Source organism: Lissotriton helveticus, chromosome 6 (genome assembly GCF_964261635.1).
Source record: "Lissotriton helveticus chromosome 6, aLisHel1.1, whole genome shotgun sequence".
NCBI lineage: Eukaryota > Metazoa > Chordata > Amphibia > Caudata > Salamandridae > Lissotriton > Lissotriton helveticus.
In genome coordinates, this window is record NC_136067.1 from 602883655 (window position 1) to 602911255 (window position 27601).

The 27601-nt window shown below is 47.4% G+C and overlaps 1 protein-coding gene across 1 annotated transcript in view; it reads right to left on the reverse strand.

Annotated features, from left to right (window-relative positions):
- LOC144762794 (CD109 antigen-like) overlaps positions 1-27601 on the reverse strand; it is a 771981-nt gene that overhangs the window by 653975 nt on the left and 90405 nt on the right. The window contains exon 3 of the mRNA XM_078648064.1: positions 15189-15217. Coding sequence (XP_078504190.1) covers positions 15189-15217 — 29 coding nt within the window. The remainder of the gene's footprint in view (positions 1-15188; positions 15218-27601) is intronic.

Consider the following 27601-nt stretch of genomic DNA (forward strand, 5'->3'; position numbering starts at 1 on the left):
GAATGTTAATATTTTTCCAAGAATATGAATGAATAATTTCTTACTTTGTCAATTAAAACCATAATCCTCAACAGGAGGACATACACAATAAAACACATAAATGGAAAATCTAAAAAATGCCTATCAATCATGAGCACATTCATTCTCATTTGGGAAGCAGTCGTTAATGCAAACTTTGCTGCAAAGACGGTGGACAATTTCACAAAGTGCAAAAAGTTAAAAAGCTGGCAAAGCCTATGCAGTAGGTAAATTTTCGCAGAAGGTACCAATATTTTGCAGCAGGAAAGGGGTAGTAATAAAAGTAATGGTACTTGACTTTCCGGGCTTGAAGACCACAGAGCATATTGCCCCTAGCAGCCTGCTAGAACAAATACATTTGTGCAAACCTATGCTAAAAGTGCATTGTCCAATCGTGCAAATTTATGCTACAAGTGCAAATAACCAAAGGACAGACATTGTGATGTTGAATTGGTACTCAGCCTAATGGGATAGGAAGCAACTAGTGTTCCTTTTTTCTTGAATAAAAAGCAAGTGCATCCTGAAGTTATTATGGATGGTCCTAAACCTCCCGGGACACAGTGCTCCAATAAATAGGCTCATTTGACAGCTTAGAAAAGCTACAAAGTAAACTTTGTAGAATTTAATTAAAGAAAACAAACTTACAATTTGAAAAATAATGCATTATGAAAACCATTTTTAGGGATTTTCGCAAAATTTCCACGCAATCTGCCCAACTTAAAAAACATTTGGTATAATTGCAAAAACATCTTGTTATGCAGAATCATAACATGCGGAATCAGAACAAACAGGGCTCTTTGAATAAAACCAATTTGATAACAAGTGGTTTACATCGTCACTTAAACAAGAAGGCACAGAGTGGTACAGGCCACAAATACAGAAAACTATTTAAAACATAAGTTTAAACATAACAGATAACTAGAACGATTCCAAGACTCTAACCTGAGCAACAACACACAGTTGAGGTAAACCTTCGAATCAAGGAATGATTCTAGATTTTGAAAACAGACTAATGGAATTGAGTGTCATGTCTCGTTGTACAAAGGAACCAATTTAGCAATGAAGGTGAGACCTTTGGAGGATCAGGTCATATGAAAGAGCAAAATAGGGCAAGCATTGCTCAGCCAGGCAAAGATTTAAAGATGGTCAGCATAAACTACAGCTTTGTTGAAACAGATAAAGCCTGAATGCAGTGGAGTTGTGCAAAATACCACTAAACAAAGTTGTATTGTTAACTATAGAGGGTGACAGCAATTCTGGAATTAATTTGACAGCAAAAGGAATTCACTTTGAAGGCAATAGAAGAGATCCATTTTAGCCCAGCCTTTGGTTTTGAGTGTACTTTTTGAATGACTACTGAGTTTTGCTTTCAAATATTTTATCAATATTGGACAAAAAACAATTGACCCACAGGCAAGCGAACCTAAGCTTCCCCCCAGATTGAGTCAAGGCACAAGGCCTGGCCCTACACTGGCGCGCTTGCTGGATCAGTGGTTGGTAGCCGCCAGGTACATGGGTGAAGACCTTGGGTGGGATAAGCTTCCCACAAATTACCCAACTGACACCTGATGGCCAGGGTGTGTGGTCTGGTGCTCTCACATCTGTCTGACACTGGGTGAGCTTTGTGGAGTGGTCTGCTGGTTGAGGCATGCAGTGAAGAACCCACCTGCCGGGCCCAGGCCCAGTGTGAGTCACAAATGTCTCCTCTTAATCACTTTTGGCAGGAATCCTACATGTGCTGTGGAACATCTGTGTAACCATAACCCAAATATGTTTTTTAAAAATAAACTGCAGAATGCATTACTTCAATCTTCAGGCTTGTGTGCCAGTAAGGGTCGAAACGTGTTGGCTGACACCAGCGTTCCCTTTTGCCTTTGATTTACAATAATTGAAATACTGAAAAGTATACTGAATAAGTGACTCATCACACTATACAAGAACTTGTTCTGAAATTTTTGTACTCTGCGTCTTCTGAGTATACTAAATACATTTTTCATTTAAAGTGTACTATTTCCTGGCACTGAGGGCCCTACTAGGGTGGCAATGAGAATGAATCATGACACAAACCAATAGTTATAATTGGCTATGAAGACGGAACCCTTGGATTTGGGGCCCTTTTCCTTTAGGATTACCTTCAGTGCAGCCATCCATTCATCTATCCATTTATGAGTGCCCGGGTGGGCTTGTGGCAGAGCCACCTGCCTCCATTGTTGTGGGAGCACGAGGATTGTCGTGCAGTATACGGTGTGGTTGTATGACCCCACCATGTGATACATTCACAAAACCATCTTCGGTCTTTTCAGGCTCGTTTGTAAAACGATGGCTCAACCCTGGGTAGCTGTAGTTTCGAGGAGTAGGGCTTAAAGAAAGGGACTAGTGTAAAGCATTTAGACACACCTAACAATGAAATAAGGAGGTTATACAACACAAAAGGAATCTGACACCAAGTTGTAAATGTAGATATTTTTATGAATGTTTAGACACCAAAATGAGCAAAATGTACCAGAGGATTTTGGAGATATAGATTCTTAAAAAAAAGTCATTCTCAGCTTTAGTCCCAACAACAAACAAGCATTGGTAACTGTAAAGTATGTTAACTTTGAAAACATTGTAGAGTTGTGTTTGACTAGAACGGCCTACCTTTCCTACAGGGAGAAGGTAAGGGGTCAATAAGGAGTATTTGGACAGTTACCTGGTCACAAAAGTGGTTTCAAGTCCAGTTACACACTTTATGCAAGGACTGCGATAGACTTCAATAGAGTGGTCAAGATCCTGAGGATATTGCATGCTGAGGATGCTGAAAGATGCTGTGGGTGCTGTGCAGCTGACAGAGGCCTTCCTGGGGTTACTTCTTAGTCCATGGTTTTGCTGGAGTGACTGTGGCCACAGAGTTGGTGTCCCTCGAAGTCATTTTGGTCCAGGAAAAGTCCAGTTATGAGTGGGTTAATGGTCTCCACAGTCAAAGCAGATTTAGTTGTTTCCTTTGGTGACGGGTAGTGTTCATCCGTGATGACCAATCTGCTCTCTGACCACTATCCCGAGATCGCCGGACTCGGGTACTACTTTTAAGCATCGAGGTGTGATCTTCGTAGCAGCACGTCAGTGGTGATTTGATGAAACTGACTACTGACAAGGCAGAGGGGGTTACCTCAGGTTTTATGGTCTTGGAGCTGGAATAGGGAGTCTGCCAACTGACTCTTGGAGTTCACCTTTTCTCTCTTGGGCTTAGGCGCACCTTTGCCATGAGGCAGGCACCACAGGCACAATCATTTATTTTCTAGCCCAAGGAGCAGCAGGTGTGGTTGGTGCAGCCTCTCTTGACAGCTTAAGAGGTCAGCAGGGCAGTCCCTCTCTATCCTCTCTTCAGTCCAGAAGTCAGCTGAATTTCAGGGTGCCAGGAGTACCATATTTAAGCCCAGAAAGTGAACTGGGGGTTGGCTAAAAGGTTTCCTACTGTCGTATGATGACTTCCAGCTATCTGTGGCATCTTAACAATCACAGAGTGTACCAATCTTCCCACTTTTCAGAAATCTGAACCCCTCTCTCAGAGAGAGGAGCTAGCTTATTAGCCCACCTTAGAGGTGCAGCTACCTGTGGGCTACACTCCCATGCCAAAAACAGTTGGGAGAGTGGTCTCTACCACCCTGTTCACCACCGCCAGCCAGTATACCTGAACAAACGAGCTGCCCCTCTTGAGTGTGTAGCCATTTGCCCATCCAAGGTGGCTTCTTCTTTGAAGCTCGCCTTTAGGGCCAAAACAGTGTGGTTTCGTGTGACGGGAGGTAACACCTCCATCTGTGACAGGCCTCAATTGTTCCTCTGATTTGGAGTCGTTCACACTACTCCCCAGGAGGGCAGAAGTCTGTCTGGTGGCGAGCATATGTGATGAGTCACTGGATAAACTGGGCAACAGTTTTCTAAAAGTTGCTTTTCCTTAAAAGTGACATCAAATTAGACTTGGGCATTATGTTGGGTTTAGTGTCACAATTAATTAGATACCTTGAAGTACCCATTTTAGTAGTCCCATTCAGAAGTTATCAGGGCTGAACTGTCATCCTGCAACCCTGTATTTGCCAGTTGGTCCTCTTGCCTTACAACATTAAAAAAGACAATCTCGGGATTTTACTGTTAGGACATCTGAAAGTACATGCCCAACTTAATAATAAGCAACTACCTGTTTCAGGACTCAAAAGGTCTTCTTTAGGGGAGACACATGTATATATATATATATTTTATTTTTTAAGGGAATTGTGGGCTCTAACATTCGATTAAATGGCAAAGATGAACTAGCAGTTTAAAACTGCTCTCCCAGGCTGCAGTGGCAGGCTGGAAACCAGGTTGTACTTTGTCACACTCAGGATGGACACTTCAAATTACATGCCCTTGGTACCATATACTAGGGATTTAGAAGCAGATTAATTTATGCCAATTGGGCTAGCAAATTCGACATACGTTTTGTAAAGGGGTACAATACTAACTATTTAGCAGGCATCAGTGCACTCTCAGTTGTAAAACCAGCAGCATCAGTCCAAAACTTTGGGGTGATCATGCAAAAAGTGGTGTTTATGTGGTATTTTATAGTTGCTATGCTTCCTTCCCCTCCTTGTTCACTCTCTTAGTTTATCATTTTTTATAGAATGTGAAAATAGAATGTTTGTTTAAAAAAAAGAAGAGGATGGTAGGAGCTGAGCAGGAGTAGAGCTGTACTGGTAGAAGGAGTTTATTTTTGCCCAATAAACCTGTCTTTCTCATCTTTCATCTTGGACCATTCTTTTTAGGTCTCGCATAGGCAGCGCATGCGCTGCCTCTCCGAGGCATCAAGTAATCAGTATTACTACTGAAACTCCACCCATTGTGTTTCTTTTTGTTTTGTCGCTTGCCATTTGTGTAATCTGGCATTGTTCTTCTCATCTTGCTCACTGTTGGCTAGTGGTCCCATACGTCATTTCAGTTTTCTTCCCTTTCTGGAGGAAGCAGCATTTACCAACTACCGGTAACTTACGCTGCAGGGCGGTATGACCTGGTCAGAGCCGGTCGCTCCTCCCGCCGCGTGGCCCACCCAGAGTGTGCCCGGCCTCCTCCTGCTGCCAGAGTGTTCTGCCCCTGCTGGTTTGGCCCCCTGTCCCTGCCTGCCCTCTGTGCCTGCTTCGATTGTTCGATCATGTGGTAAATTGTATTGTATCGCCGTAAATTTCCCGTTTGTACCTGTTCTCGTTTTTTCCTCGCTCTTAGCACTTTCCCTGTTTTTGGGCCGTTGTCACTGCCTGTTCCCTGCCCCTCCCCGCTCCCTGCCGCTGCTCCCCCACGGCCCCACCCACGCTCCCTCCAGCATCTCCGCACCGCTCACTCACCCCACTCTCCACCCCGCTCCCGCCTCCCAGCTGCTCCTCCCTAGCCCCGCCCCCCCACTCTCCATTTATGGCAGAGTGCATGCGTACACTCAGCGGGCGCGCCGATTGTGCGCCGTCGGCGCGCCAAAGGTAAGCCCGTCTGCGCCCGTCCGCGCCTGGACCGCGCCCAGTGCCAGACCCCCTGGCCCCCGCAGCTGCCAGCCCACCCGCAGGACTTACGACGCCACCACCCTTAACGCACTCAACAACGGCCGGATCCCCGGCTGCCACCGAGCCACCCCAGGACGCACCCACGGACCCTTCACCTGCCAATCCTGCAAGTTCTCCTGCACCCGGACCTGCACCGCACCCGCCATCCCGAGCACCAGCAGCAACCACCTGAAGTGCATCCTGCTCAACACCCGCTCTGTCCACAGACATGCTGTCGAACTCTGGAACCTCCTCGACTCCACATCTCCAGACGTCGCCTTCCTCACGGAAACATGGATGAACGCCTCCTCAGCGCCCGACATCGCCATCGCCATCCCGGACAGATACAAGATCACCCGGAGGGACCGCGTCAACCAGACTGGAGGAGGCATCGCCATCGTCCACAAGAACACCATCCGCATCACGACCAACGCCGACGACACCCTCAAAGCCGCCGAACACCTGCACTTCCAGATACACACCGACCCCAAGACCACACTCAGAGGCACCCTCATCTACAGACCCCCGGGACCACGCACACAATTCAGCGAAGACATCACCAACTTCATCAGCCCGCACGCCCTCCCCTCCGCTGACTACATCCTCCTAGGGGACCTCAACTTCCACCTAGAGAACAACAACGACCGCAACACCACCACCCTGCTGGACAACCTCGCCAACCTCTGACTCAAGCAACTGGTGACCACCCCCTCCCACTACGCCGGCCACACGCTTGACCCCGTCTTCTCCTCCAGCAAGGACATCTCCTTCAGCCACACCACCGGACTCCACTGGACAGACCACAGCTGCGTCCACTTCAGCTTCAATAGGACCACCACTCACCACCACCCGCAACAGGTTCCCCGCAGAAGCTGGAGCAAGATCACCACCAACCAACTCACCACATCCCTGAACCAGAACCCTCCCGCCAGCTCAACGAACCCCAACCAAGCCACCAACAACCTCACAAGGTGGATCACCAACTGCGCAGACTACCTCGCTCCTCTGAAGACCCCCCCCGTCCAGACCCGGCAGCAAGAAAGCATCCTGGTTCACCGACGAACTCAAGAGCTCCAAGAAGAACTGCCGGGCCCTCGAGAAAACCTGGCGCAGAGACCAGACTACAGACAACATGACCACCCTCAAGAACGCCACCCGAAAACACCACCAGCTGATCCACACCACCAAGAAAACCACATTCAAGGAACGACTGGACAACAACGCCCACAACAGCAAGGAACTCTTCAACATCGTCAAAGAGCTCTCGAACTCCAGCGCCGGAAACAACGGCATCAGTCCCTCGCAAGACCTCTGCAACTCGCTCGCCTCGTTCTTCCACAGCAAGATCGCAGACATACACAACAGTTTCAGCACTCAGCCGACGCACCCTACGACCGAACCAACGCCCCCCACCACCACCCTGCGCGCCTGGACCCCAGTCAACACCGAAGACACCATCCGCACGATGAACTCCATCCACTCCGGATCACCAACCGACCCCTGCCCTCACCCCGTCTTCAACAAGGCCGACTCCGTCATCGCACCCCACCTCCTGGACATCATCAACGCTTCTTTCGACACCGCCACCTTCCCAGAGAGCTGGAAACATGCCGAACTCAGCGCCCTACTGAAGAAACCATCAGCGGACTCTACCGACCTCAAGAACTACCGACCCATCTCGCTCCTTCCTTTTCCTGCCAAAGTCATCGAGCAGACCGTCAACAGACAGCTGGCCGCCTACCTCGAGACGAACGGATCCCTCGACCACTCGCAGTCCGGCCTCCGGGCCAACCACAGCACCGAGACCGCCCTCATCGCGTACCACAAGGATCATCCCTCAGCCCCACGCTGTTCAACATCTACATGAGCCCCCTCGCGGCCATCGCTCGCCAACACAACCTCAACATCATCTCCTACGCCGACGACACCCAGCTGATCCTCTCCCTCACCAACGACCCCGCAACCGCCAGAACCAACCTACATGAAGGGATGAAAGACGTAGCCGAGTGGATGACGAACAGCCGCCTGAAACTGAACTCAGATAAGACGGAAGTGCTCATCCTGGTATCATCAACCTCCGCCTGGGACGACCCCTGGTGGCCCCCTGCCCTGGGCAACGCACCCAAACCAACGGACCACGCACGCAACCTGGGCTTCATCCTGGACTCCTCCCTCTCGATGCCAGACAAGTCAACGCCGTCTCCTCGTCATGCTCGTCATCCTACGCATGCTACGTAAGATCTTCCGGTGGATCCCCACCGAAACCAGGAAGACGGTCACCCAGGCCAGTGTCACCAGCCGACTGGACTACGGCAACTCCGTCTACGCCGGAACCACAGCCAAACTACAGAAAAGACTCCAGCGCATCCAGAACACCTCAGCACGACTCATCATGGACATCCCCCGACACAGCCACATCACTGGACACCTGAGAGACCTGCACTGGCTCCCCGTCAGCAAGAGAATCACGTTCCGACTCCTCACCCACGCACACAAAGCTCTCCACAACTAAGGCCCCAGATACCTCAACGACCGCCTGACCTTCTACACTCCCACCCGCCAACTACGATCGACCAACCACGCCCTCGCCGCCGTTCCCCGCATCGGAAGAGCCACAACGGGAGGAAGATCCTTCTCGTACCTGGCTGCCAAGACGTGGAACTCCCTCCCCATCCACCTCCGCCTGACCCAGGACCACCTCTCCTTCAGGAAGCAACTCAAGACCTGGCTGTTCGAGCAGTAGAGGACCCCCCTCCCCCAAGCGCCTTGAGACCCTCCGGGTGAGTAGCGCGCTATACAAATGCTTTGATTGATTGATAGATTGATATGTTTTAATGTTGGGACTACTTTGTTGTTTTTAAGTTTCCCTGACTTAGCGCGAAGCCAGTGAAGCGGCTCTTTACCTTTTCACAGAGATCACTGTGTGCTGCTCTCAGTTACGGCGCTGCGCAGTGTGGATGTTGCTTCACTTAGGCTGTTGGCAGGCACAAAGCTGTGTTACAAGTGGCGGGAGACAGGGAGTCTACGTCACCGCATCTCCCACGCCTCGCTCTTCATGGTGCGAGGCTCAGCTGCATTGTGGCTGCTACCATTTAAACACGCCTCTTCCGCACGCCCAGCGCAAAGCCGGTCCGCAGCAAAGGCAGTTGCCACAATTACTGTTTTTATTTTATTTGGTATGGTATGGTGGCACACTTTTAAGTTAGCGTGTGTGTTGCTCTCAGTTACGGTGCTGCACACAGTGTGGATGTTGCTTCACTTAGCCTGTTGACAGGCCCTTAGCTGTGTTACAAGTGGCGAGAGACTGGGAGTCTACGTTGCCGCATCCCCCTCGCCTCACTCTTCATGGTGCTGGGCTCAGCTGCATTGTGGCTGCTACCATGTAAACATGTCTGTCTCCCCCGCACGCCCAGTGCAAAGCCGGTCTGCAGCAACGGCAGTTGCCACAATTACTGTTTTTATTTTATTTGGTATGGCAGCACACTTTTACTTTAGCGTCCGCGTGCAAAGACTTATTTTCCTTGGGGTGGGAAGTTGTCATCTATGAGCTCTTATCTGGTGCATGGAGTTGGGGGTTGTCACGCACTATCATTATACAAGGTACCTTTTCTGTTAACTAGCCCAGGCATGTCCAAGATAAACCGTTGAGAGGATTTAGAAACGTTCCTTATCAACAAGCACAAAGTGGTCCTACTTTCGAGGGAATCTATTGCAGTTCTAAAGTCACATAAGAGACTATAAGGCGAACACGAAAACTGACTCGCAGGCTTCCATTTCCACCCCCTCTCCCACCCACCCTATAACCATTGGCTGAAAGAATTAATCTATAATTTGATTCGCTTAGCGTGTACCCACCAATCCACAAATTTCACGGTTTCTACCCATTACTTTACTTCGATTCCGGCCTGGACTCGTATCGATCGGTGGCACTGTTAACTCATGCTCTGTATATTTTTGTTCTAAAAGAGGAACTTAGACAGAAAACACCCTCCACGTAGTTAGCAAAATTAATTTGAAAACGCACTGTGATTGTGAAGTAAAGCAAGACAAAATCATTGTTAGATAAGTTAGAATAGATACAAAAACAATTTTATAATTTACCCTAATTAACTATGTATGTATATATTTATAGATGCTATCAATGTATACCTACCCAATATTTTTTATACCGATTTTTTTCACTGGGTAAAACCACTTACTCTATTTCAAATTTATAAGCAACAATTTATTTGCAATTATCGGGAGTATATTTCAGTGGAGAGGCTTACTTACTACTGACGAAAGGAAAATAACCATATTAGAAAGTGTCTGCCTCTTGTAAATGCTTCTCTGTATCTGGCTATCTTGCCCTCTTTAAAAAGCTCCCTTGCTGTGGGTAACCCTGTCTTGTATTAGGTAACCCCATTTCCTCTCTTGCCCATGCACAGTAACAAATGCTCTTGCTTGTAAAATGCGCAGTCTCATTTTCTGAAGCAGTAAACACAACTGGGTAGCCCCTGACTGGGTTAGATAACATTTTTCAACAATTATATACTGTAATGTAGAGCCTAGTTCAGGCACATATAGTGGGATCGTGCAGCTCTTACAAAAACCTGTGATTTTTTTCTGCTGGGCGAAACGTCTATTATTTTACATTGAGAGTGGTTGATTGCTGGTGGCAGGACACAAAACGGAAATTATTCTTTTCCTACTTGGCGTGGAATTAGGTGGTTGTTTCTATTTCTTGTCCACCACTTCAAGTTTGTTTGATTAGTGTTGGTTGCACTGACTAGGGTGTCCATTTGTCGCTTTTGTGCTGTTTTTCCTTTGTAGTTGTGGTCACGTGCCCGTCTCCAGTAGTAGTAACAATCAATAGATGTGCATTTGTAAAGTGCACGTTCACTCCTTGGGGCATTTCGTTGCAGAATAACAGGTGCCTATTGTTACCTAACTCAGTGGCACTCATTTTATCAACCTTAGGAGGATGAAAGGTGGATTTGACCCGCAGGGATTTGGTTTTCGTGCACGGATCCTGGTGCACGCTCATGCTTCACACTGCACAATACAATTGAATGCTGGTTTTCAAATGAGTTTTCCTACTGCAGGCACAATATGCTTTCCTGTAACATTCAGCGTGCCATGCACGCTTTTCACTTTCCAAGCAGCCTATGACAATGACAGCCACTTCTTTGGAAGGAAATACGTTTTGTATTTGCAAGAGATTGAGCATTTGTCATTGTAAATGGCAATGCTTTTTATTAATGTTATAATTAGCAAAACAGATAAATAAAAGGCATTGTCATTTACAATGTCAATAGCTTAAAGTCTCGCAAATGTGAGCCCTATTGCATTGCAAATGCTTGTTGGCATTGTGACAGCTAAAACATTGCTACATTTTCCTTACAGGGAGCAACACACCCACCTGGGTCTTCTAGGTGGGTATCCTGGTCTGCGCACCAGAAAATATAAAAAAAATAACATTTCCTGCACCAACTCCAAAGCAGGAAGCATCATGAGGCACTATACTGTCTCACTGCTCACTGCCTGCTATCTAGTGAAACCATAGCCAAGGGTCTGTGCTTGGCAGAGTTAGCTGGGAAAAAAATATCCTGTTGAGCTAGACTCTAGTCTGAAACTGTGAAGAGACATGAGAGGCTTTGGATAAGTGGACATCTTCAGGCCAACCTGAGCTAGGTAACTTTCCCCTACTGATGCGGTGTTGTTACATTAGTAATTCTGCTCTGTATGAGGGAAGCTGAAGGTGCAGACATTTGAATGGCCAGTCTACCAACTATGGGAATATGATTGTATGCTTCTATGTGAGAATACTCCATCAACCATATGAGGATGCAGCGCTGTGGAGCCTCAATTTGCCTTGGATAGACAACCTCAGGCCCAGTGATTATAGCCCCTCACTTGTGAAATAGAACATGGATGGAACGTGGCTGCCTCCAACACTCACAGTGTGCATGTTTGTGACAGACCTACTGCTAAATCATTCATAGACTTTGGTTCAGGGTTAAAGTAGCACAGAAGATACATCACTGTGATCTATTGAGTCCAAGCTTTTGTCTCTGTAGGTGCCAGGGTCTTTCTATCACTGTTAGGGGAGGGACAGGGCATAGGCCTGATGGAGGCCACCTCCGCAGGTGAAGTAACATTTTGTGGTGTAAGGTTGAGTGAAACATACACTTGCAGATTTTCAGAAATACAAGATGGTCTGAGCAGGTACTACTGCAAGTGCTAATAAGTAATCCAGTTGGTGGCTCCAAGAAGAGCCTTTAGGACTACTGGCCTCAGTGTGCATGGGCACTCTAATTGGTGCCTCCATTGATCTGGCCATATGATCACCAGTTGACCTGGGCCATATGCTGTTCAGCTAGTCAGCATGTTGCCAGTACCATTCGGTCAGCAGTTGCCCTGGGCCATCCAGTCCACAGCTGGTCTGGGTTATCAAGTCAACAGTTGGTCTTGGCCATCTGGTTGGCGGTTAACCTGGCCATCCAGTCAGTCATTGGCCTGGGTCATGCAGTCGGTTGTTGGCCTGGGCCATCATGGCAGCACTTGGCCTAGAGCATCATGGCGTGCGATGGCCTGCACCATCAAGACAGCCATTGGGGTGAGCCATGATGGCAGCCGTTCAACTGGGCTATCATGGTAGCCATTGGTCTGGGTCATGAGGTCAGTTGGGAAGTAGGTGGCATACCTGGGCCATAAGGAGGGGGCAAGCGTTGGCCACTGGGTGCGAACCTGCTGTCATCTGATGAATGGCTGGTAGACATGATGGCTGGAGGGCCAGCCAGTGTAGCTAATTCTAACTTTTGTCTTCTCCTAGGTTCCATGACTACTGCATTCATGGAGAAACATTAGCTTCCTGGATTGACCCATAAGGTGCCGGTAACTTATGCCACCTTGGTTATCCAAGCCTAGGTTCCAGTAAGCAGATAGCACACCTGGGCATCCAGGGCTGTATTACTGAGATGGAGCGTGACCTACTCAAATAAAGAAATGCAAAAAAGATGGGAGGAATGCTTGAAATAATTTTAGCCACTAGTAATTACCCAGGGCCCCATCCCAGTCTATAATTGTTTTTGCACACCATGACACCTCAACCAGGAATCAGTCATATGAACATCAGCCTTGGCCCTGCTTCAATAGAAATAGTTCAGCCCAAACTGCCAGGCCAGATCCATTCTGAAATGGACGCCAAGCAACCCTAGACCAGTTTCAGCCTATTTAGTCCTCCTCTGTAGGATGCAGCTTGGCTCTAGTGGCACAGTGAGCATGGGACCCATATTAGGGTACACCCATCACACTTAGGATATCACAAGCCTAGTAACGGGTCAGTGTAGCCAACCTGGATGCTGTGGGCACCCTATTGACGGCTGATGATTTAATTTAACTGCTTTGTCTCCTTTGTCGGGAGGTACTGCATGAAAAATATGCAAACGAATGCTGCACCAATGTTTGCTGGGCATGCCTTTAGCCTCTGGCGGTGTTTCTTTACATCAGGCCGTTGTGCTAAATATTTTCCCTTCCATTTATTTTGTTTATTTTGTATTTCATTTTAAGCACCCACTGTGCATTTTTTCCTTCTAATCAGTGCCCAAAGCCTGCATGGGGAATCCAAGCACACCGCTGTGATGAACACAAGCACACTGCTGTGATGAACCAAGAAAAAGTCCAAACTAGCACAGGAAGGTCATCTATCCACTTGGGTAGCACACTCGTTTCTGTGATGGAGACAGAGTCGGCTTCTTTTGCACAGCTGCCCATCACCTTCCTCCAGCGCCAGTGTTGAGGGTCATTCTTTTAGGACACTGGCTCTTATGGAGGGGATCTCAAATTAAAATAGCAGAAAGGATTTACTTGGCCTGGTGGCCTTGAGGACCCAGTGGACAGTTCGCAAATGTGCAAGGTGCACACATGCTGCTTTCTCTGGTCCTGCTGATACAAATGCTGTTTGCTGTATTCCTTTCCTGATGACATGCAACAGCCACCAGTAGTGTTAGATTAGGGTTTCCTAGACTCTACCAAAAAAAAAAATCTTGATGGGGTGTATGTGACTGCTCATTCTACATTAAAGAACAATATATAGGCCTGCCTTTCTGCCCCTCAGCACCTGGTAATCTTCTTGGATTAGGGTCTTCCAACATCAGCATCCTATGGCCCTCAATGCAGTTCACATGACAGCTCTGCACTTCCTAGGCCCCATGGCCTCTTTCAGGGCTCCTGTGTACCTTGCAGGAATGTGGTACACCAGCCAGAGTCCAAGGGAACCCTCTCTTTCAAGGTCGCTCTCTTCACTCGCCCACAATCAGTTGGGAGGCCAATGCAACCACCCCTGGACAGAGGGTCCAACAGTCCCAATAAATACAAGCTGGGACTATGCAGACAGGGGTTTATCCAAAACATCTTCTGTAGATTCCTCTTTTCCTCAAAGTCTCTCCCTGTTGCAGGAGTAAAAAGCAGAGGAGGAGAATTCAAGAAGGTGGTCATCTCTGCCCATTCCAAAGATGCCCGATAATCCTTCCATCCCTGACTGGCAACTCATAGGAGAAGCCCACAGGCTAGACCCACTGTCTGCACACCTGTTGAATATTTTCGTGACAATATAATCAAGTTATTGTCTGCAAGAACTCTTTATTTAGAGCTTGGAATAGAAATCTTCTTAAGTGTTAGCATAGATCAGGCAACAACACCTATCACCAGACACAAAAGATTGCAAGGAGGAAGCACACCAGCCCACTCAAGTAAGAACGGCTCTAATTAGCACAGAATGATGAGAATCGAGGGAGGGGAGCGGGGGTGGGGGGGGGGAGAGGGCATATTTCTGAGGGCATGAAAAGATGAGCGTGAAATAGGTATGCAGATGACAATTTGCATCTCTGTTCCATTGACCCATTCCTCCAAAAATATATGACTGGCCCGGCTGCAAGGATGTGAATGAAGGAGGGCTGTGCTTCCAGAATTAGCTGCAACACAATGCACTCAGTTTTGTTCATTGTCTCTGTTGTCAATTGAATTTAAAGTGTGGTTGGTTTCAGAGCAGACAGAGACTCTCCAACTGTAATAGAAGATGGTCACCGACAAATACATTTTAAGTGATAATCTCCAATAATTAGGGTACTTCTACTCATATTCAAATTGAGTACACTTAACTAAATCTCTGTTCAAGTAGTCGCACTCCTACTTTTCACACTACTATTCCAAAACATAAAAACAATCAATGCAAAGCACAAATCGAAAATAATTCTTAGAAAAGAAATTATGAAGATGAAGGTCTAAGACTGGAAATAGTATCTATGATTACACAGCTTGAGGTGGCTAGCCTAAAATGCTGTTTCTCTGTGCAAATCACTGCAGAAGTCACTTTGTAGTTCCAAACACATTTCTGTCAGCCTATACACCCACTAATATTCTTCGACAGACATGAGCGTCAACCGCTTCTAAGTTTTAACACTGAATACTTGCTTACAGTCAATTAAAAAAATTAATACTAATCTAGTGGGAAAAATATTGTAACGAGAATATAGATTCTAAAATAAGCTCTCGGGAGGGCAATAAGCACTTAAGTGCAATTTATTACAATGACAAGTTTGACTGTTCCAAATTTACATTTTTAGGATATAGTACATCTTTCATACTTACTGCTGGTAGAATGAGTGTTCCAAAAGAACCTAAATGAAAAAAAAAAAAAAACAGGTTTTGAACTACAAGCACACAATGAGGGCACATAAATACACAAACAACATTTAGGCTTGGAATTAATTGTATAGTAATGGACACGTTATTGGTATTGCCACATAGGATTTCACAGTCTCGTTGATGTTCCTATTTTCATAGCTGCCAAGGTTTGAGATTGCTTTTGTGTGACATTTCCATATTTTCAGTGCAATTATGAGTGACATTCAATGACTAATAGTGACACTTTCTCGTCAGCAAAATCAAGCAATGAAGACGAGGGAAACATACAAATATTAGAAATGACCCCCATTTGAGCACCGAGAAACTCTAACCAGATCTTAAAACTGCTGCAAAGCACCAGGGTATTAAGGACACTGCAGGATGGATCAGTGTGCGTAACAACCTTGCAACACATCTCACATTTGTGTCCTTTTTTTCCCACACACTTTCATTAGGAATGTAAATAGTAGATCTATTTCTAGATCGTCTAGATCCTGCATTAAATCATACAACAAGTAACAGTATGCTGTTCAAACAACGTGCGCAGGGCTGGTGCCTTGCTGATTTCACTCAAATACCAAAAGTGGGTGCTAGAATGCAATCAACCGCTTTAAACACCACCTTGTTGCTAGTGTTCAAATACCTTCTGAGTTGCTATGCCTCAAGGAGCAATTTCTTAAATAATTCTGTGCATTCATTTTGTAAGACAGAACACAAAACAATGCAAACACAGTTGATGCTGTATGATGAAACGTATAGGGAGTTGGCGAAGGAACAGACAGCAGGCAACCAATGCAAAACTATGTGGTTTATGTAAGTAGGATCATAGCAATGATACACATAAATAGCATCAATTCTGATCAGCCAAGTTAGTTGTTTAACCATTGCCCCAAAGTTTAATGTATTTTGATGTACAGCATCTTCTTGGCTGTAGCACAATAGTTCATGCCCCGTTACCATTCCGATACAAAAGGGGATGATGGACGGAGCGTTTGAGCAAATCAAACACTCACCCCCATGCTTGTTTCCGGTCCATGGAAGACATGGCTTGGTAGTTCGGGCTGGACTGTTCCCATGAGGCACAGGGTCAGACTGATTTGCATATAGCCATGTCTGAAATGGGGTGGCTGAGTGGGCTCAAGAATGGTGCTGGATTAAACCCAGATCAGTTGACTGGGGGTGAGTGTTTGATTTGCTCAAACGCTCCGTCCATCATCCCCTTTTGTATCGCTCCGTTACCATTCCGCCATCGGCCGAGGTGAGGCACTTCTCCAGTGACAATCAATATCCCTCTTGGCGACCAGGAAGCCAACTGCAGCCAATACCGTTTAGCTCAATATGACACGGCTGGGCCTAGAGCCAGCCTGTCACGGAGCCCTGGCCTCATGAGTCAACGTGGATGGTAATGCATTTTGGGCAAACTGTCCTTCATCAGGGGTAACAGCGATGCAAGAAAAACAACTTCAGAACCAACAGTAACCCGCAAATAATCACACATTATGCTGTACAAATTATAATTTCCAATTGCGTGACACATAACTGTTAAATGTTGTAAAAAGAACAATAAAATTAGGAGTCTCCGGTAACTCAGCATAAAAATTCATAACACACACGTGTAGTGCATTGAAACAGCACATTCATATAAAGGAAACCATTTACAAACTTGCCAGTTTAGCATCTTGGAAGGAGTTAAGGAAATCTGTCACACTTCCAAAAAGATTTCCATTTAAAACTTCAGTAGAAACCAAACTGGGCGGCATATTTATGTAACGTTCATGGAACGCAGCAAGCCACCTTGCTACGCTGCGGGAAAGGGAAATGGCAGGAATGCGTCGAATTTAACATAATATGACACATTCCTGTTCTTTCCTTTTAATTGCCGTGAGCCGACGCAGGCAACCTTGCACTACGGTGCAAGCATGCCTTCATTGTAAGCAGGGTTGTTTTTGTGCAGGAATGAGCACCTTCCTGCACAAACACAATCCTCTTAGGTATTTTCCTCTTTCCATGTGTCCTGAGAAGGCAGCTCACACAGAAAGAAGAAAAACACAAATAAATAAAGATATTTCTGATCCTTACACCTCACCTGGAAAGACATAGCATTTCGACGCATTCCCAGGTTCCCAGTAATGGTAAATCTGGAAGTGTGCCAAAATCTATGGGTGGTTGCTTGGGAACACCCACACTCCACCAATGGAACGCACCCCAGGGGGAAAGTAATGCAACGCTGTGATTTGATCTGCGTTACTCTGGATGCGTTAACAATTGATGTGTGCACTGATGGCTGATGGTGTGTGTGCCTGTAGAAATTCTGCACTGATGACTGGTGGTGTGTGTGCCTGGTGGAAGCGTGCACTGCCGGCTGGAGGTGTGTGTGCCTGGTAGAAGTGTGCACTGACGGCTGGAGGTGTGTGTGCCTGGTAAAAGCGTGCACAGACGGCTGGTGGTGTGTGTGCCTGGTGAAAGCGTGCACCGACGGTTGCTGGTGTGTATGCATGGTGAAAGCGTGCACCGACGGCTGGTGTTGTGTGTGCCTGGTGAAAGTGTGCACTGATGGCTGGCGGTGTGTGTGTGTGTTTGGTGAAAGCGTGCACTGACGGCTGGTGGTGTGTGCCTGGTGGAAGCCTGCACTGACGGCTGGTGGTGTTTGTGCCCGGTGAAAGCGTGCACTGATGGCTGGTGGTGTTTGTGCCCGGTAAAAGTGTGCACTGATGGTGTGGTTGTGTGTGTGGTTGTGTGTGTGGTGGTGAGTGTGTAGTGGTGAGTGTGTGGTGGTGTGTGTGTGTGTGTGTGTGGTCTTATGTGTGTGTGTGTGGTGGACTTAGTTTGAGTTTTCGTACCCTGCACACTCACACACTGCCCCTACACACTCACACACTGCTCACCCTACACACTCACACAATGTTCACCCTGCACACTCACACACTGCTCACCCTGCACACTCACACAATGTTCACCCTGCACACCCACACACTGCTCACCCTGCACACACACAGCTCACCCTACACACTCACACACTGTTAACCCTGCACGCTCACACACTGTTAACCCTGCATGCTCACACACTGCTCATCCTGCATGCTCACACACTGCTCACCCTGCACGCTCACACACTGCTCACCCTGCACGCTCACACACTGCTCACACACTGCTCACCCTACGAATGCGAAAAGACCTAGCTCTGACCTTTGGCCTGTGTTGTAATCGTACAGTAGGTTGTGAGTAGTTGCGCTTGATTGGTTGTGGCGTCCCCTCCTTGCTGCTCCCGTCACAGAGGGCTGGCTGCCTCCATGAAGCTCCCAAGACAGGTGTTCAGCTGTTCTTTGTTTTAGCTCCGGTTTGTCAGTGCACTGTGTAAGCGCACAAGCATACCCTGCTCTCTCTGGAACACTCACTCTGCTGTGTCTCTCTCACACTGCTGTCACTCTCACTCACTCTGCTGTCACTCATGCTGTCTCTCTCACTCACTCTGCTGTCACTCTCACTCACTCTGCTGTCACTCTCACTCACTCTGCTGTCTGTCTCTCTCACTCTGCTGTCTCTCTCACTCTGCTGTCTCTCTCACTCTGCTGTCTCTCTCACTCTGCTGTCTCTCTCACTCTGCTGTCTCTCTCACTCTGCTGTCTCTCTCACTCTGCTGTCTCTCTCACTCATGCTGTCTCTCTCACTCATGCTGTCTCTCTCACTCACTCATGCTGTCTCTCTCACTCACTCATGCTGTCTCTCTCACTCACTCATGCTGTCTCTCTCACTCACTCATGCTGTCTCTCTCACTCATACTGTCTCTCTCACTCATACTGTCTCTCTCACTCATACTGTCACTCTCACTCATACTGTCACTCTCACTCATGCTGTCACTCTCACTCATACTGTCACTCTCACTCATGCTGTCACTCTCACTCACTCTGCTGTCTCTTTCACTCTGCTGTCTCTCTCACTCTGCTGTCTCTCTCACTCTGCTGTCTCTCTCACTCTCACTCTGCTGTCTCACTCTGCTGTCTCTCTCACTCTCACTCTGCTGTCTCTCTCACTCTGCTGTCTCTCTCACTCATGCTGTCTCTCTCACTCACTCATGCTGTCTCTCTCACTCACTCATGCTGTCTCTCTCACTCATGCTGTCACTCTCACTCATGCGGTCACTCTCACTCATGCTGTCACTCTCACTCATGCTGTCACTCTCAATCATGCGGTCACTCTCAATCATGCGGTCACTCTCAATCATGCGGTCACTCTCAATCATGCGGTCACTCTCACTCATGCGGTCACTCTCACTCATGCGGTCACTCTCAATCATGCGGTCACTCTCACTCATGCGGTCACTCTCACTCATGCTGTCACTCTCACTCATGCTGTCACTCTCACTCATGCTGTCACTCTCACTCATGCTGTCTCTCTCACTCATGCTGTCTCTCTCACTCACTCATGCTGTCTCTCTCACTCACTCATACTGTCACTCTCACTCATACTGTCACTCTCACTCATGCTGTCACTCTCACTCATGCTGTCACTCTCACTCATGCTGTCACTCTCACTCATGCTGTCACTCTCAATCATGCGGTCACTCTCAATCATGCGGTCACTCTCAATCATGCGGTCACTCTCAATCATGCGGTCACTCTCAATCATGCGGTCACTCTCACTCATGCGGTCACTCTCACTCATGCGGTCACTCTCACTCATGCGGTCACTCTCACTCATGCGGTCACTCTCACTCATGCGGTCACTCTCACTCATGCTGTCACTCTCACTCATGCTGTCACTCTCACTCATGCTGTCACTCTCACTCATGCTGTCACTCTCACTCATGCTGTCACTCTCACTCATGCTGTCTCTCTCACTCACTCATGCGGTCTCTCTCACTCACTCATGCGGTCTCTCTCACTCACTCATGCGGTCTCTCTCACTCACTCATGCGGTCTCTCTCACTCATACTGTCACTCTCAATCATGCGGTCACTCTCACTCATGCTGTCACTCTCACTCATGCGGTCACTCTCACTCATGCGGTCACTCTCACTCATGCTGTCACTCTCACTCATGCTGTCACTCTCACTCATGCTGTCACTCTCACTCATGCTGTCACTCTCACTCATGCTGTCACTCTCACTCATGCTGTCTCTCTCACTCACTCATGCGGTCTCTCTCACTCACTCATGCGGTCTCTCTCACTCACTCATGCGGTCTCTCTCACTCACTCATGCGGTCTCTCTCACTCATACTGTCACTCTCAATCATGCGGTCACTCTCACTCATGCTGTCACTCTCACTCATGCTGTCACTCTCAATCATGCGGTCACTCTCAATCATGCGGTCACTCTCACTCATGCGGTCACTCTCACTCATGCGGTCACTCTCACTCATGCGGTCACTCTCACTCATGCGGTCACTCTCACTCATGCTGTCACTCTCACTCATGCTGTCACTCTCACTCATGCTGTCACTCTCACTCATGCTGCCACTCTCACTCTGCTGCCACTCTCACTCTGCTGCCACTCTCACTCTGCTGCCACTCTCACTCTGCTGCCACTCTCACTCTGCTGCCACTCTCACTCATGCTGCCACTCTCACTCATGCTGTCTCTCTCACTCTCTCATGCTGTCTCTCTCACTCACTCATGCTGTCACTCTCACTCACTCATGCTGTCTCTCTCACTCACTCATGCTCTCACTCACTCATACTGTCACTCTCACTCATGCTGTCACTCTCACTCATGCTGTCACTCTCACTCATGCTGTCACTCTCACTCATGCTGTCACTCTCACTCATGCTGTCACTCTCACTCATGCTGTCACTCTCACTCATGCTGTCACTCTCACTCATGCTGTCACTCTCACTCATGCTGTCACTCTCACTCATGCTGTCACTCTCACTCATGCTGTCACTCTCACTCATGCTGTCACTCTCACTCTGCTGTCACTCTCACTCTGCTGTCACTCTCACTCTGCTGTCACTCTCACTCTGCTGTCACTCTCACTCTGCTGTCACTCTCACTCTGCTGTCACTCTCACTCTGCTGTCACTCTCACTCTGCTGTCACTCTCACTCACTCATGCTGTCTCTCTCACTCACTCATGCTGTCTCTCTCACTCACTCATGCTGTCTCTCTCACTCACTCATGCTGTCTCTCTCACTCATGCTGTCTCTCTCACTTTGAACCAACTGGAATTCACACAAAAACATCCTGAAGGAGACCCAGTAATAATTTACTATATAACAGCACAGACATGACCTGATCAAAAACAATAAAATCACGAGGTCGCTTCATTAAAACTTTCCAACTTTGTTCCTGTTAATGGGCCAACTTCATCACCAAGTTCACCAGTGTTGGAATATTTCCTCGAGGCCCAAACATCAAGAACAAGTTGATTGCTTTAACCTATGGCTTCAGGGGTCGTCCCACTGAGTTTTAAGATTTTAAAAAGTATATCCACCTTAGAAGGGGTCAACTTAAAAGGACTGCTGTCCAACTTTAGTTCAGTGTGGCACAACTAAGATTCTCGCATCAATACGGGTCGAGGCAGGCTTTTCACCGTTGATCTTACTACCAGGGGGCACGGACTTCACAAGACCCGTCTGTGTCTTGCCCCGATATGCACACTATCACCTGCTACTCTCCTCGCCGCTAGCCAGGAAAGGATTAGAAGTATTATGTACAAGACTGGCACCTGCTGAGGGTTTCCAGACTTTATATGGCGCAGTCTGTCAAATCATGATGCAACAGATTTCTTCGGCCATAAACGTATTGTGGGGCTCCCAAACAGTGTTTTACAACACAGGCTGCAATCCCACGTCAGATATATAATAGGGGACCTGGCCCAAATGGCGCTTCTTTCATGCTTTGACCGTTTAGCTGAATTCTATATGTTTTTATTCATCCCTCGCTCGTTCCCGCGTGGCCCTATTAAGCCAGGTAGTCCTCACTCTTGCCACGGGTACTTACAGCGTTATACATGTATACTTCTTTTTAATGCAAGCCCGTCTGCGCCCGTCCGCGCCCAGGGGCCAGGACCCCTGTCCCACTTTTGGATGTCCTACCCTCTCAAATAAGGTATGCCCTCAATCAACTAAAATCCCTCATGCCCAACCAAAAGGCTTTATGTTGCCACTCTTTGGATCCGGACGAGCCGGGGGCAAAGTGCTCCCACTGCCATTTCACACCATGTCCTACACTGGAGCGACCTGAAACTGGAACCCCTTTTAAATTGTTCCTTTTAAATTGTCGCTCCTTGACTAAACATTCAACAGAAATGTCAATTCTTCTCGAGGACATTAACCCTGATGCTATTTTCCTTACGGAAACCTGGTTAAAAGACGAAGTTAACCCCGATATTACCGCCATATTACTCAAAGGATATGGACTACAGAGGGTTGACAGGGTAGAGGGCAGAGGAGGAGGACTAGGCATACTTTTCAAGAACTGCTATCAATGCAGAACCAGTCCGGCGACAATTCCTTCTTGCGAAAGCATGAACTTCGCACTTGACCTTTCCCCTACACTAACCTTCTCTGGCCTACTTATCTACCGCCCCCCGGGCCAAATGGGCAACTTCATGAATCATCTCCCTTCTATGGTCGCTGACCTAGCTGTCTCTATGCCTCATTTCACAGTCTTGGGTGATATGAACATTCACCTAGACAACCCCACGGACCCCCTAGCTAGCACCTTTCTGAGTGGTCTCGCAGCCCTTCAGATTGTTCAGAAGGGCTTTGAACCTACTCACATTAAAGGCCACCTACTGGACGCGGTTCTAAGTAATGACCAGAGGCTTATCACTGGCAACCCAATTCCTCTCCCTTGGACCGACCACTTCTTGGTCCCACTTCTCTGGCATATACCCAGCCTCCGCTCTGCGCCCGCCCGAGCTACACTAAGTGGTAGGGACTGGACGAAGCTACCAATAGACCTATGGGTGGATTTACTATCCTCTACCCCTCGACTGACTGAGGGTGACGTAGATACACTCTACACTCACTATGCCAATTGGTTACAGACCACCTTAGTTGCCCCTCAAAAAACTCTCAAGGAAAAAACCAAGTCCAAAAAATCTCCGTGGTATACCCCAGAGTTAAAAGAGTTCAAGCGTGTTTGCAGGAAACTTGAAAGAACTTGGAGATACACTCTCAAGGAAGAAGACAAAAGTAGCCATCGAGAGGCCATCAAGAAATATAAAGCTAAGATCATACTGGTACAAGCTCTGTTCTATGAGGAAAAAATTACTAACTCCGCTAATTCCTCGAGGGAACTATTTCAGATAGCAAAATCCCTCATTAGTACTCCCTCCACTCTGCAAGACCCTCTTGAAGCCCAAACTCGCTGTGATGCCCAAGCAGAGTATTTTTATCAAAAAATCCAAACGATCTCCTCTTCCTTTGTTCAGGCCAGCCAACAGTTAGTGGTTACCGATTCAGCTCCTTCCTCTACCGGCAGTTTACTCGCTGAATTTCCACTATTAGAGGAAGACTTGCTTGACTCCCTTATGCTGAAAGTTACAACAGGTTCCCCGCTAGACCCTGCTCCCCCATGACAGCTCCTGAAAATTGCTGACACCATTAGACCAGTAATTTTAAACATCGTAAATAAGTCAATCAGCTCAGGAAGAGTCCCAGGAACCTGGAAACGCGCGCAAGTCAAGGCTTTGTTAAAAAAAAACTAACCTTGACCCTAGCAAAATGACCAATTACCGCCCCATCTCACTCCTTCCTTGGGTGGCTAAGCTGCTTGAGAAACATATTAATACCAGTCTTATGTCCTACCTGGAAATGAACCATCTGCTCCACGACTCTCAAGCGGGGTTTCGCCCTAAACTGGGGACAGAAGCGGCACTTCTGACTGTGACTGAATTAGCACGCAGGCACATGGATCAAGGCGGCACCACAGCAATAATGCTGCTAGACTTAAGTGCCGCCTTTGATACCGTGAATAGTAACATCCTCCTCTCCCATTTAAAACAACTTGGAGTAACGGGAAGCGCCATCCTATGGCTACAATCTTTCCTGGACAATCGAACATTCCAGGTGGTGGAGGGTGACATCCACTCAAAAACCTGGCCTCTTAACCAAGGTGTGCCTCAGGGCTCCTCCCTGAGCCCCACGCTTTTTAATGTTTACATGCAACCATTGGCAGAGATTGTTCACCCGTTTGGTTTCGAAATTGTGACCTATGCTGATGACACTCAGCTGGTGCTAGCTCTGAATCAGCCAGGCCACACTTCTTCGAACCTGAGCAGCTGTCTGGTAGCAGTCACAGACTGGATGGCCTCCTCCCATCTGAAACTTAACGGGGATAAAACGGAACTTATGTTCCTGGGAAACTCAGCCCACCCCAGCCTCACTTTACCTTGGCCACCTTGTATGGGTTCCCCCCCTGAACCAAAAAAACAAATTAAAAGCTTGGGCATGTGGCTAGACAACACCCTCACTTTCAATCAGCAAGCCACTATAGTGTCCGCCACTTGCTTTGGGCTGATGCGCATGCTGCGGAAAATTCTACCTCTTCTCCCTTTTCAGGCTCGCAGGATACTGGTCCAGGCCATTATCCTGTCTCGCCTTGACTACGGGAATGCCCTATATCTGGGCGCACCGAGTAGCACACTTAAAACACTGCAAGTCACCCAGAACGCAGCAGCACGTCTGCTGCTAGGCCTCTCCCGTAGTCACTCAGGCACCACTGCCTTGAGAAACTTACACTGGCTGCCCATCCAAGCCAGAGTAAAATTTAAAGCGATGTGCATCATGCATAAGGCTATGTGGAAAAATGCTCCCGCAATGATCTGCTCCTTAGCCACTCTCTACCATCCCCAAAGATCATTGCGTTCAAGCACAGCTTTTCTGGCAACAACACGTAAAATTAAACGGGCCAGGTGGGGCGGACGCTCCTTCTCCCTTAATGCTGCCGCTACCTGGAACTCCTTACCCTCTGCGCTCCGGAATGAGCCCAATCTCCTAAAATTCCGAAAATCCCTTAAAACTTTTCTTTTTTCCACATAGTTCAGCAATCTTCCCCAGAAGTAAGCAACCTTAGCGCTACGAGGCCTTCGGGTAGTATTGCGCTCTATAAAACCCTTTTTCATTTTATTTCATTAATGAATACACGTCTAGCAATGAATCGTTTATTATGTTTTTATTTCACCCAGCTATCAAATGTCATCTCCTTATTTTTTTCATTTTACAAAGAGGGGGAGTGATATTGGGGTGGAACAATGGAGGAAGTCCTGGAGCGGGGGGGGTATATGTGGCAGCGGATGCAGGAGTAGGAGTGGATGGGATGGTGAAGGGCACGAGTCTAATGGGCAACATGTGTGAATAAGGGAATGTATAAGTGGACAGTGATGAAAGGGTTCATGGGGCTACAGATGATGGGGATGAAAGGGAGAATATCAAAAGACAAGACGGGGGGGGAGTCAATGTATAACAGACATTCAAAATTAGCCCCCCCCTCTCCAGATACAAGCAAGAAATGTAAGCAGATTTGCTTGTTTTGCAATAAAAAAACAATGATTTGGCTTTAATTTCTGCAACTAATCTTCCAACTCTTCTCATCTCAAGTGTTAGGCTCTTAAAATATGGACGGGCACTTAGAATATTTGGTTTATGACCAATATATGGCATGGGGGGTTGAGATTAGCATAGAGCCTTTTCAGTGGTTTTAAGTGTGTTTTGCGAGGCTTGTATAGATGACAAGTAAAGGGGCCAATGCAGAATCTCGCTGAGCCCCCGAAGAGAGGTGCTTTCCAAATAGCAGTCTCTGGACTATTCGTGAGAAATTAAAAATAACTCTGGCACACATTTCAATATCCCACAGTTTAGAAAGCTATGTTGATCCATTTTGACAAGGGGTCCCAGTAATTCATCTGCTGCTGTATTTATCCAGATTCTGTACCCAACCAGAAAGTAATTCAAACAGTGGAAAGAGTGCATGGCTCAATCGCTTATTCAAAATACAAGGATGCCAAGAAATGAATAGTTTTAGCATTAACCTGGACGGTCGTAGCTGCCATCATCGATTATTCTCGAATCAAAATAGCCCAACTAACAGAGCCCTACAAACTAGACTGAGGGAGCTGGACCTACAGGACGCGAGGATCATCGCCGCCTCACCTTCTGCATGAGGAAGGAGGTATCTGTCAGGAGAGCCGCTAGCGTGAATCCTTCAGGTGGTGGCGGCGGCGGTGAGGGGAGGAGACGGACAAACACTGCAGGGCAAGGGGTCCGTTTTCAGTTCCAGTAAATCTCGGGGGGCTGCCCTCGCCTGCTCCCTGGGGCCGTGGCCCTCTCTGGGCCCTGGGGCCGTTATGAATTCTGCGGAACAGACCGTGACCTGGTTGATCATACTGGGGGTGTTGGAGTCATCCAAGAAGATCATCTCGGACCCGGAGGGCTTTCTGCAATCGTCCCTGAAGGATGGGGTGGTGCCATGCAAACTACTAGACCGGCTGCTCTCCGGCTCAATAGACAAAGTAAGTGGATCACGCCTCCCCCTTGTGCATATGTGCAATGGAGCTAAATGTTATAACGCTAAACTGCGTTATTGTTGTTTAAATCCGTTGCTGTCGGTTGCCCACCATCTGAGACGCTCTGACTATAAATAAAGCACGTGCACCAGTTGACGCTGTAATAGCCCATTCAGTAACCGAGTGAGGCGAGGGACTGCAGAGCTCACTTGTGGCTTACACTCGCCCCAGTCAGCAGGTGGGGGGGGGGGGGGGGGGGGGAGTACATGTGTCATTACCAAGACTACTGTTGTGCACATTCTCTATAGACGTGTTCATGCATGTGTTCTGTCTTTCAGGAATATAAACTTGCTTTTAGAAATTTATATTTGAAAACTCTCATTACAAATATATATATATATATATATATATATATATATATATATATATATATATATATATAAAAATGGCCCTAACACCAATTCTTAATAATCAATCACTTGGCAGTGTAGAAGGTTCAATCGTTTATTAAACAAACTCTGCCAGAGGAGCCTCTCGCGACCTAACCCTTAGAGGTCCGCCGAGAAGACTGTTGGCACATTATCAACAGATCACATATATACTGTAACATTTCGAAACTGTTACCTAAGAAGGAAAAATACAAGTTGGCACAGGTTGGTGCAAAGGAAAGACCATATATGGAACACAAAGCGGTCTCAGTTTAGTTCGGCTCATTATAGCAAGGTCGAGGAGGGTGACTCCCTTCTGCCAGAGTTAGGAGTGTTCGCACAGCACCTCCTGGAATGTGCTTATCCATTCTACCCCCACCTACAACCTTGACAGGCCTAACGTGCAGAAGCAACAGTTAGCTACATATGTCAGCCTATTTCTCGAGGGAAAGACTTTTCTAAATGCAATGGTAGGTTCCCACTACTGACGTGAGCAGACTA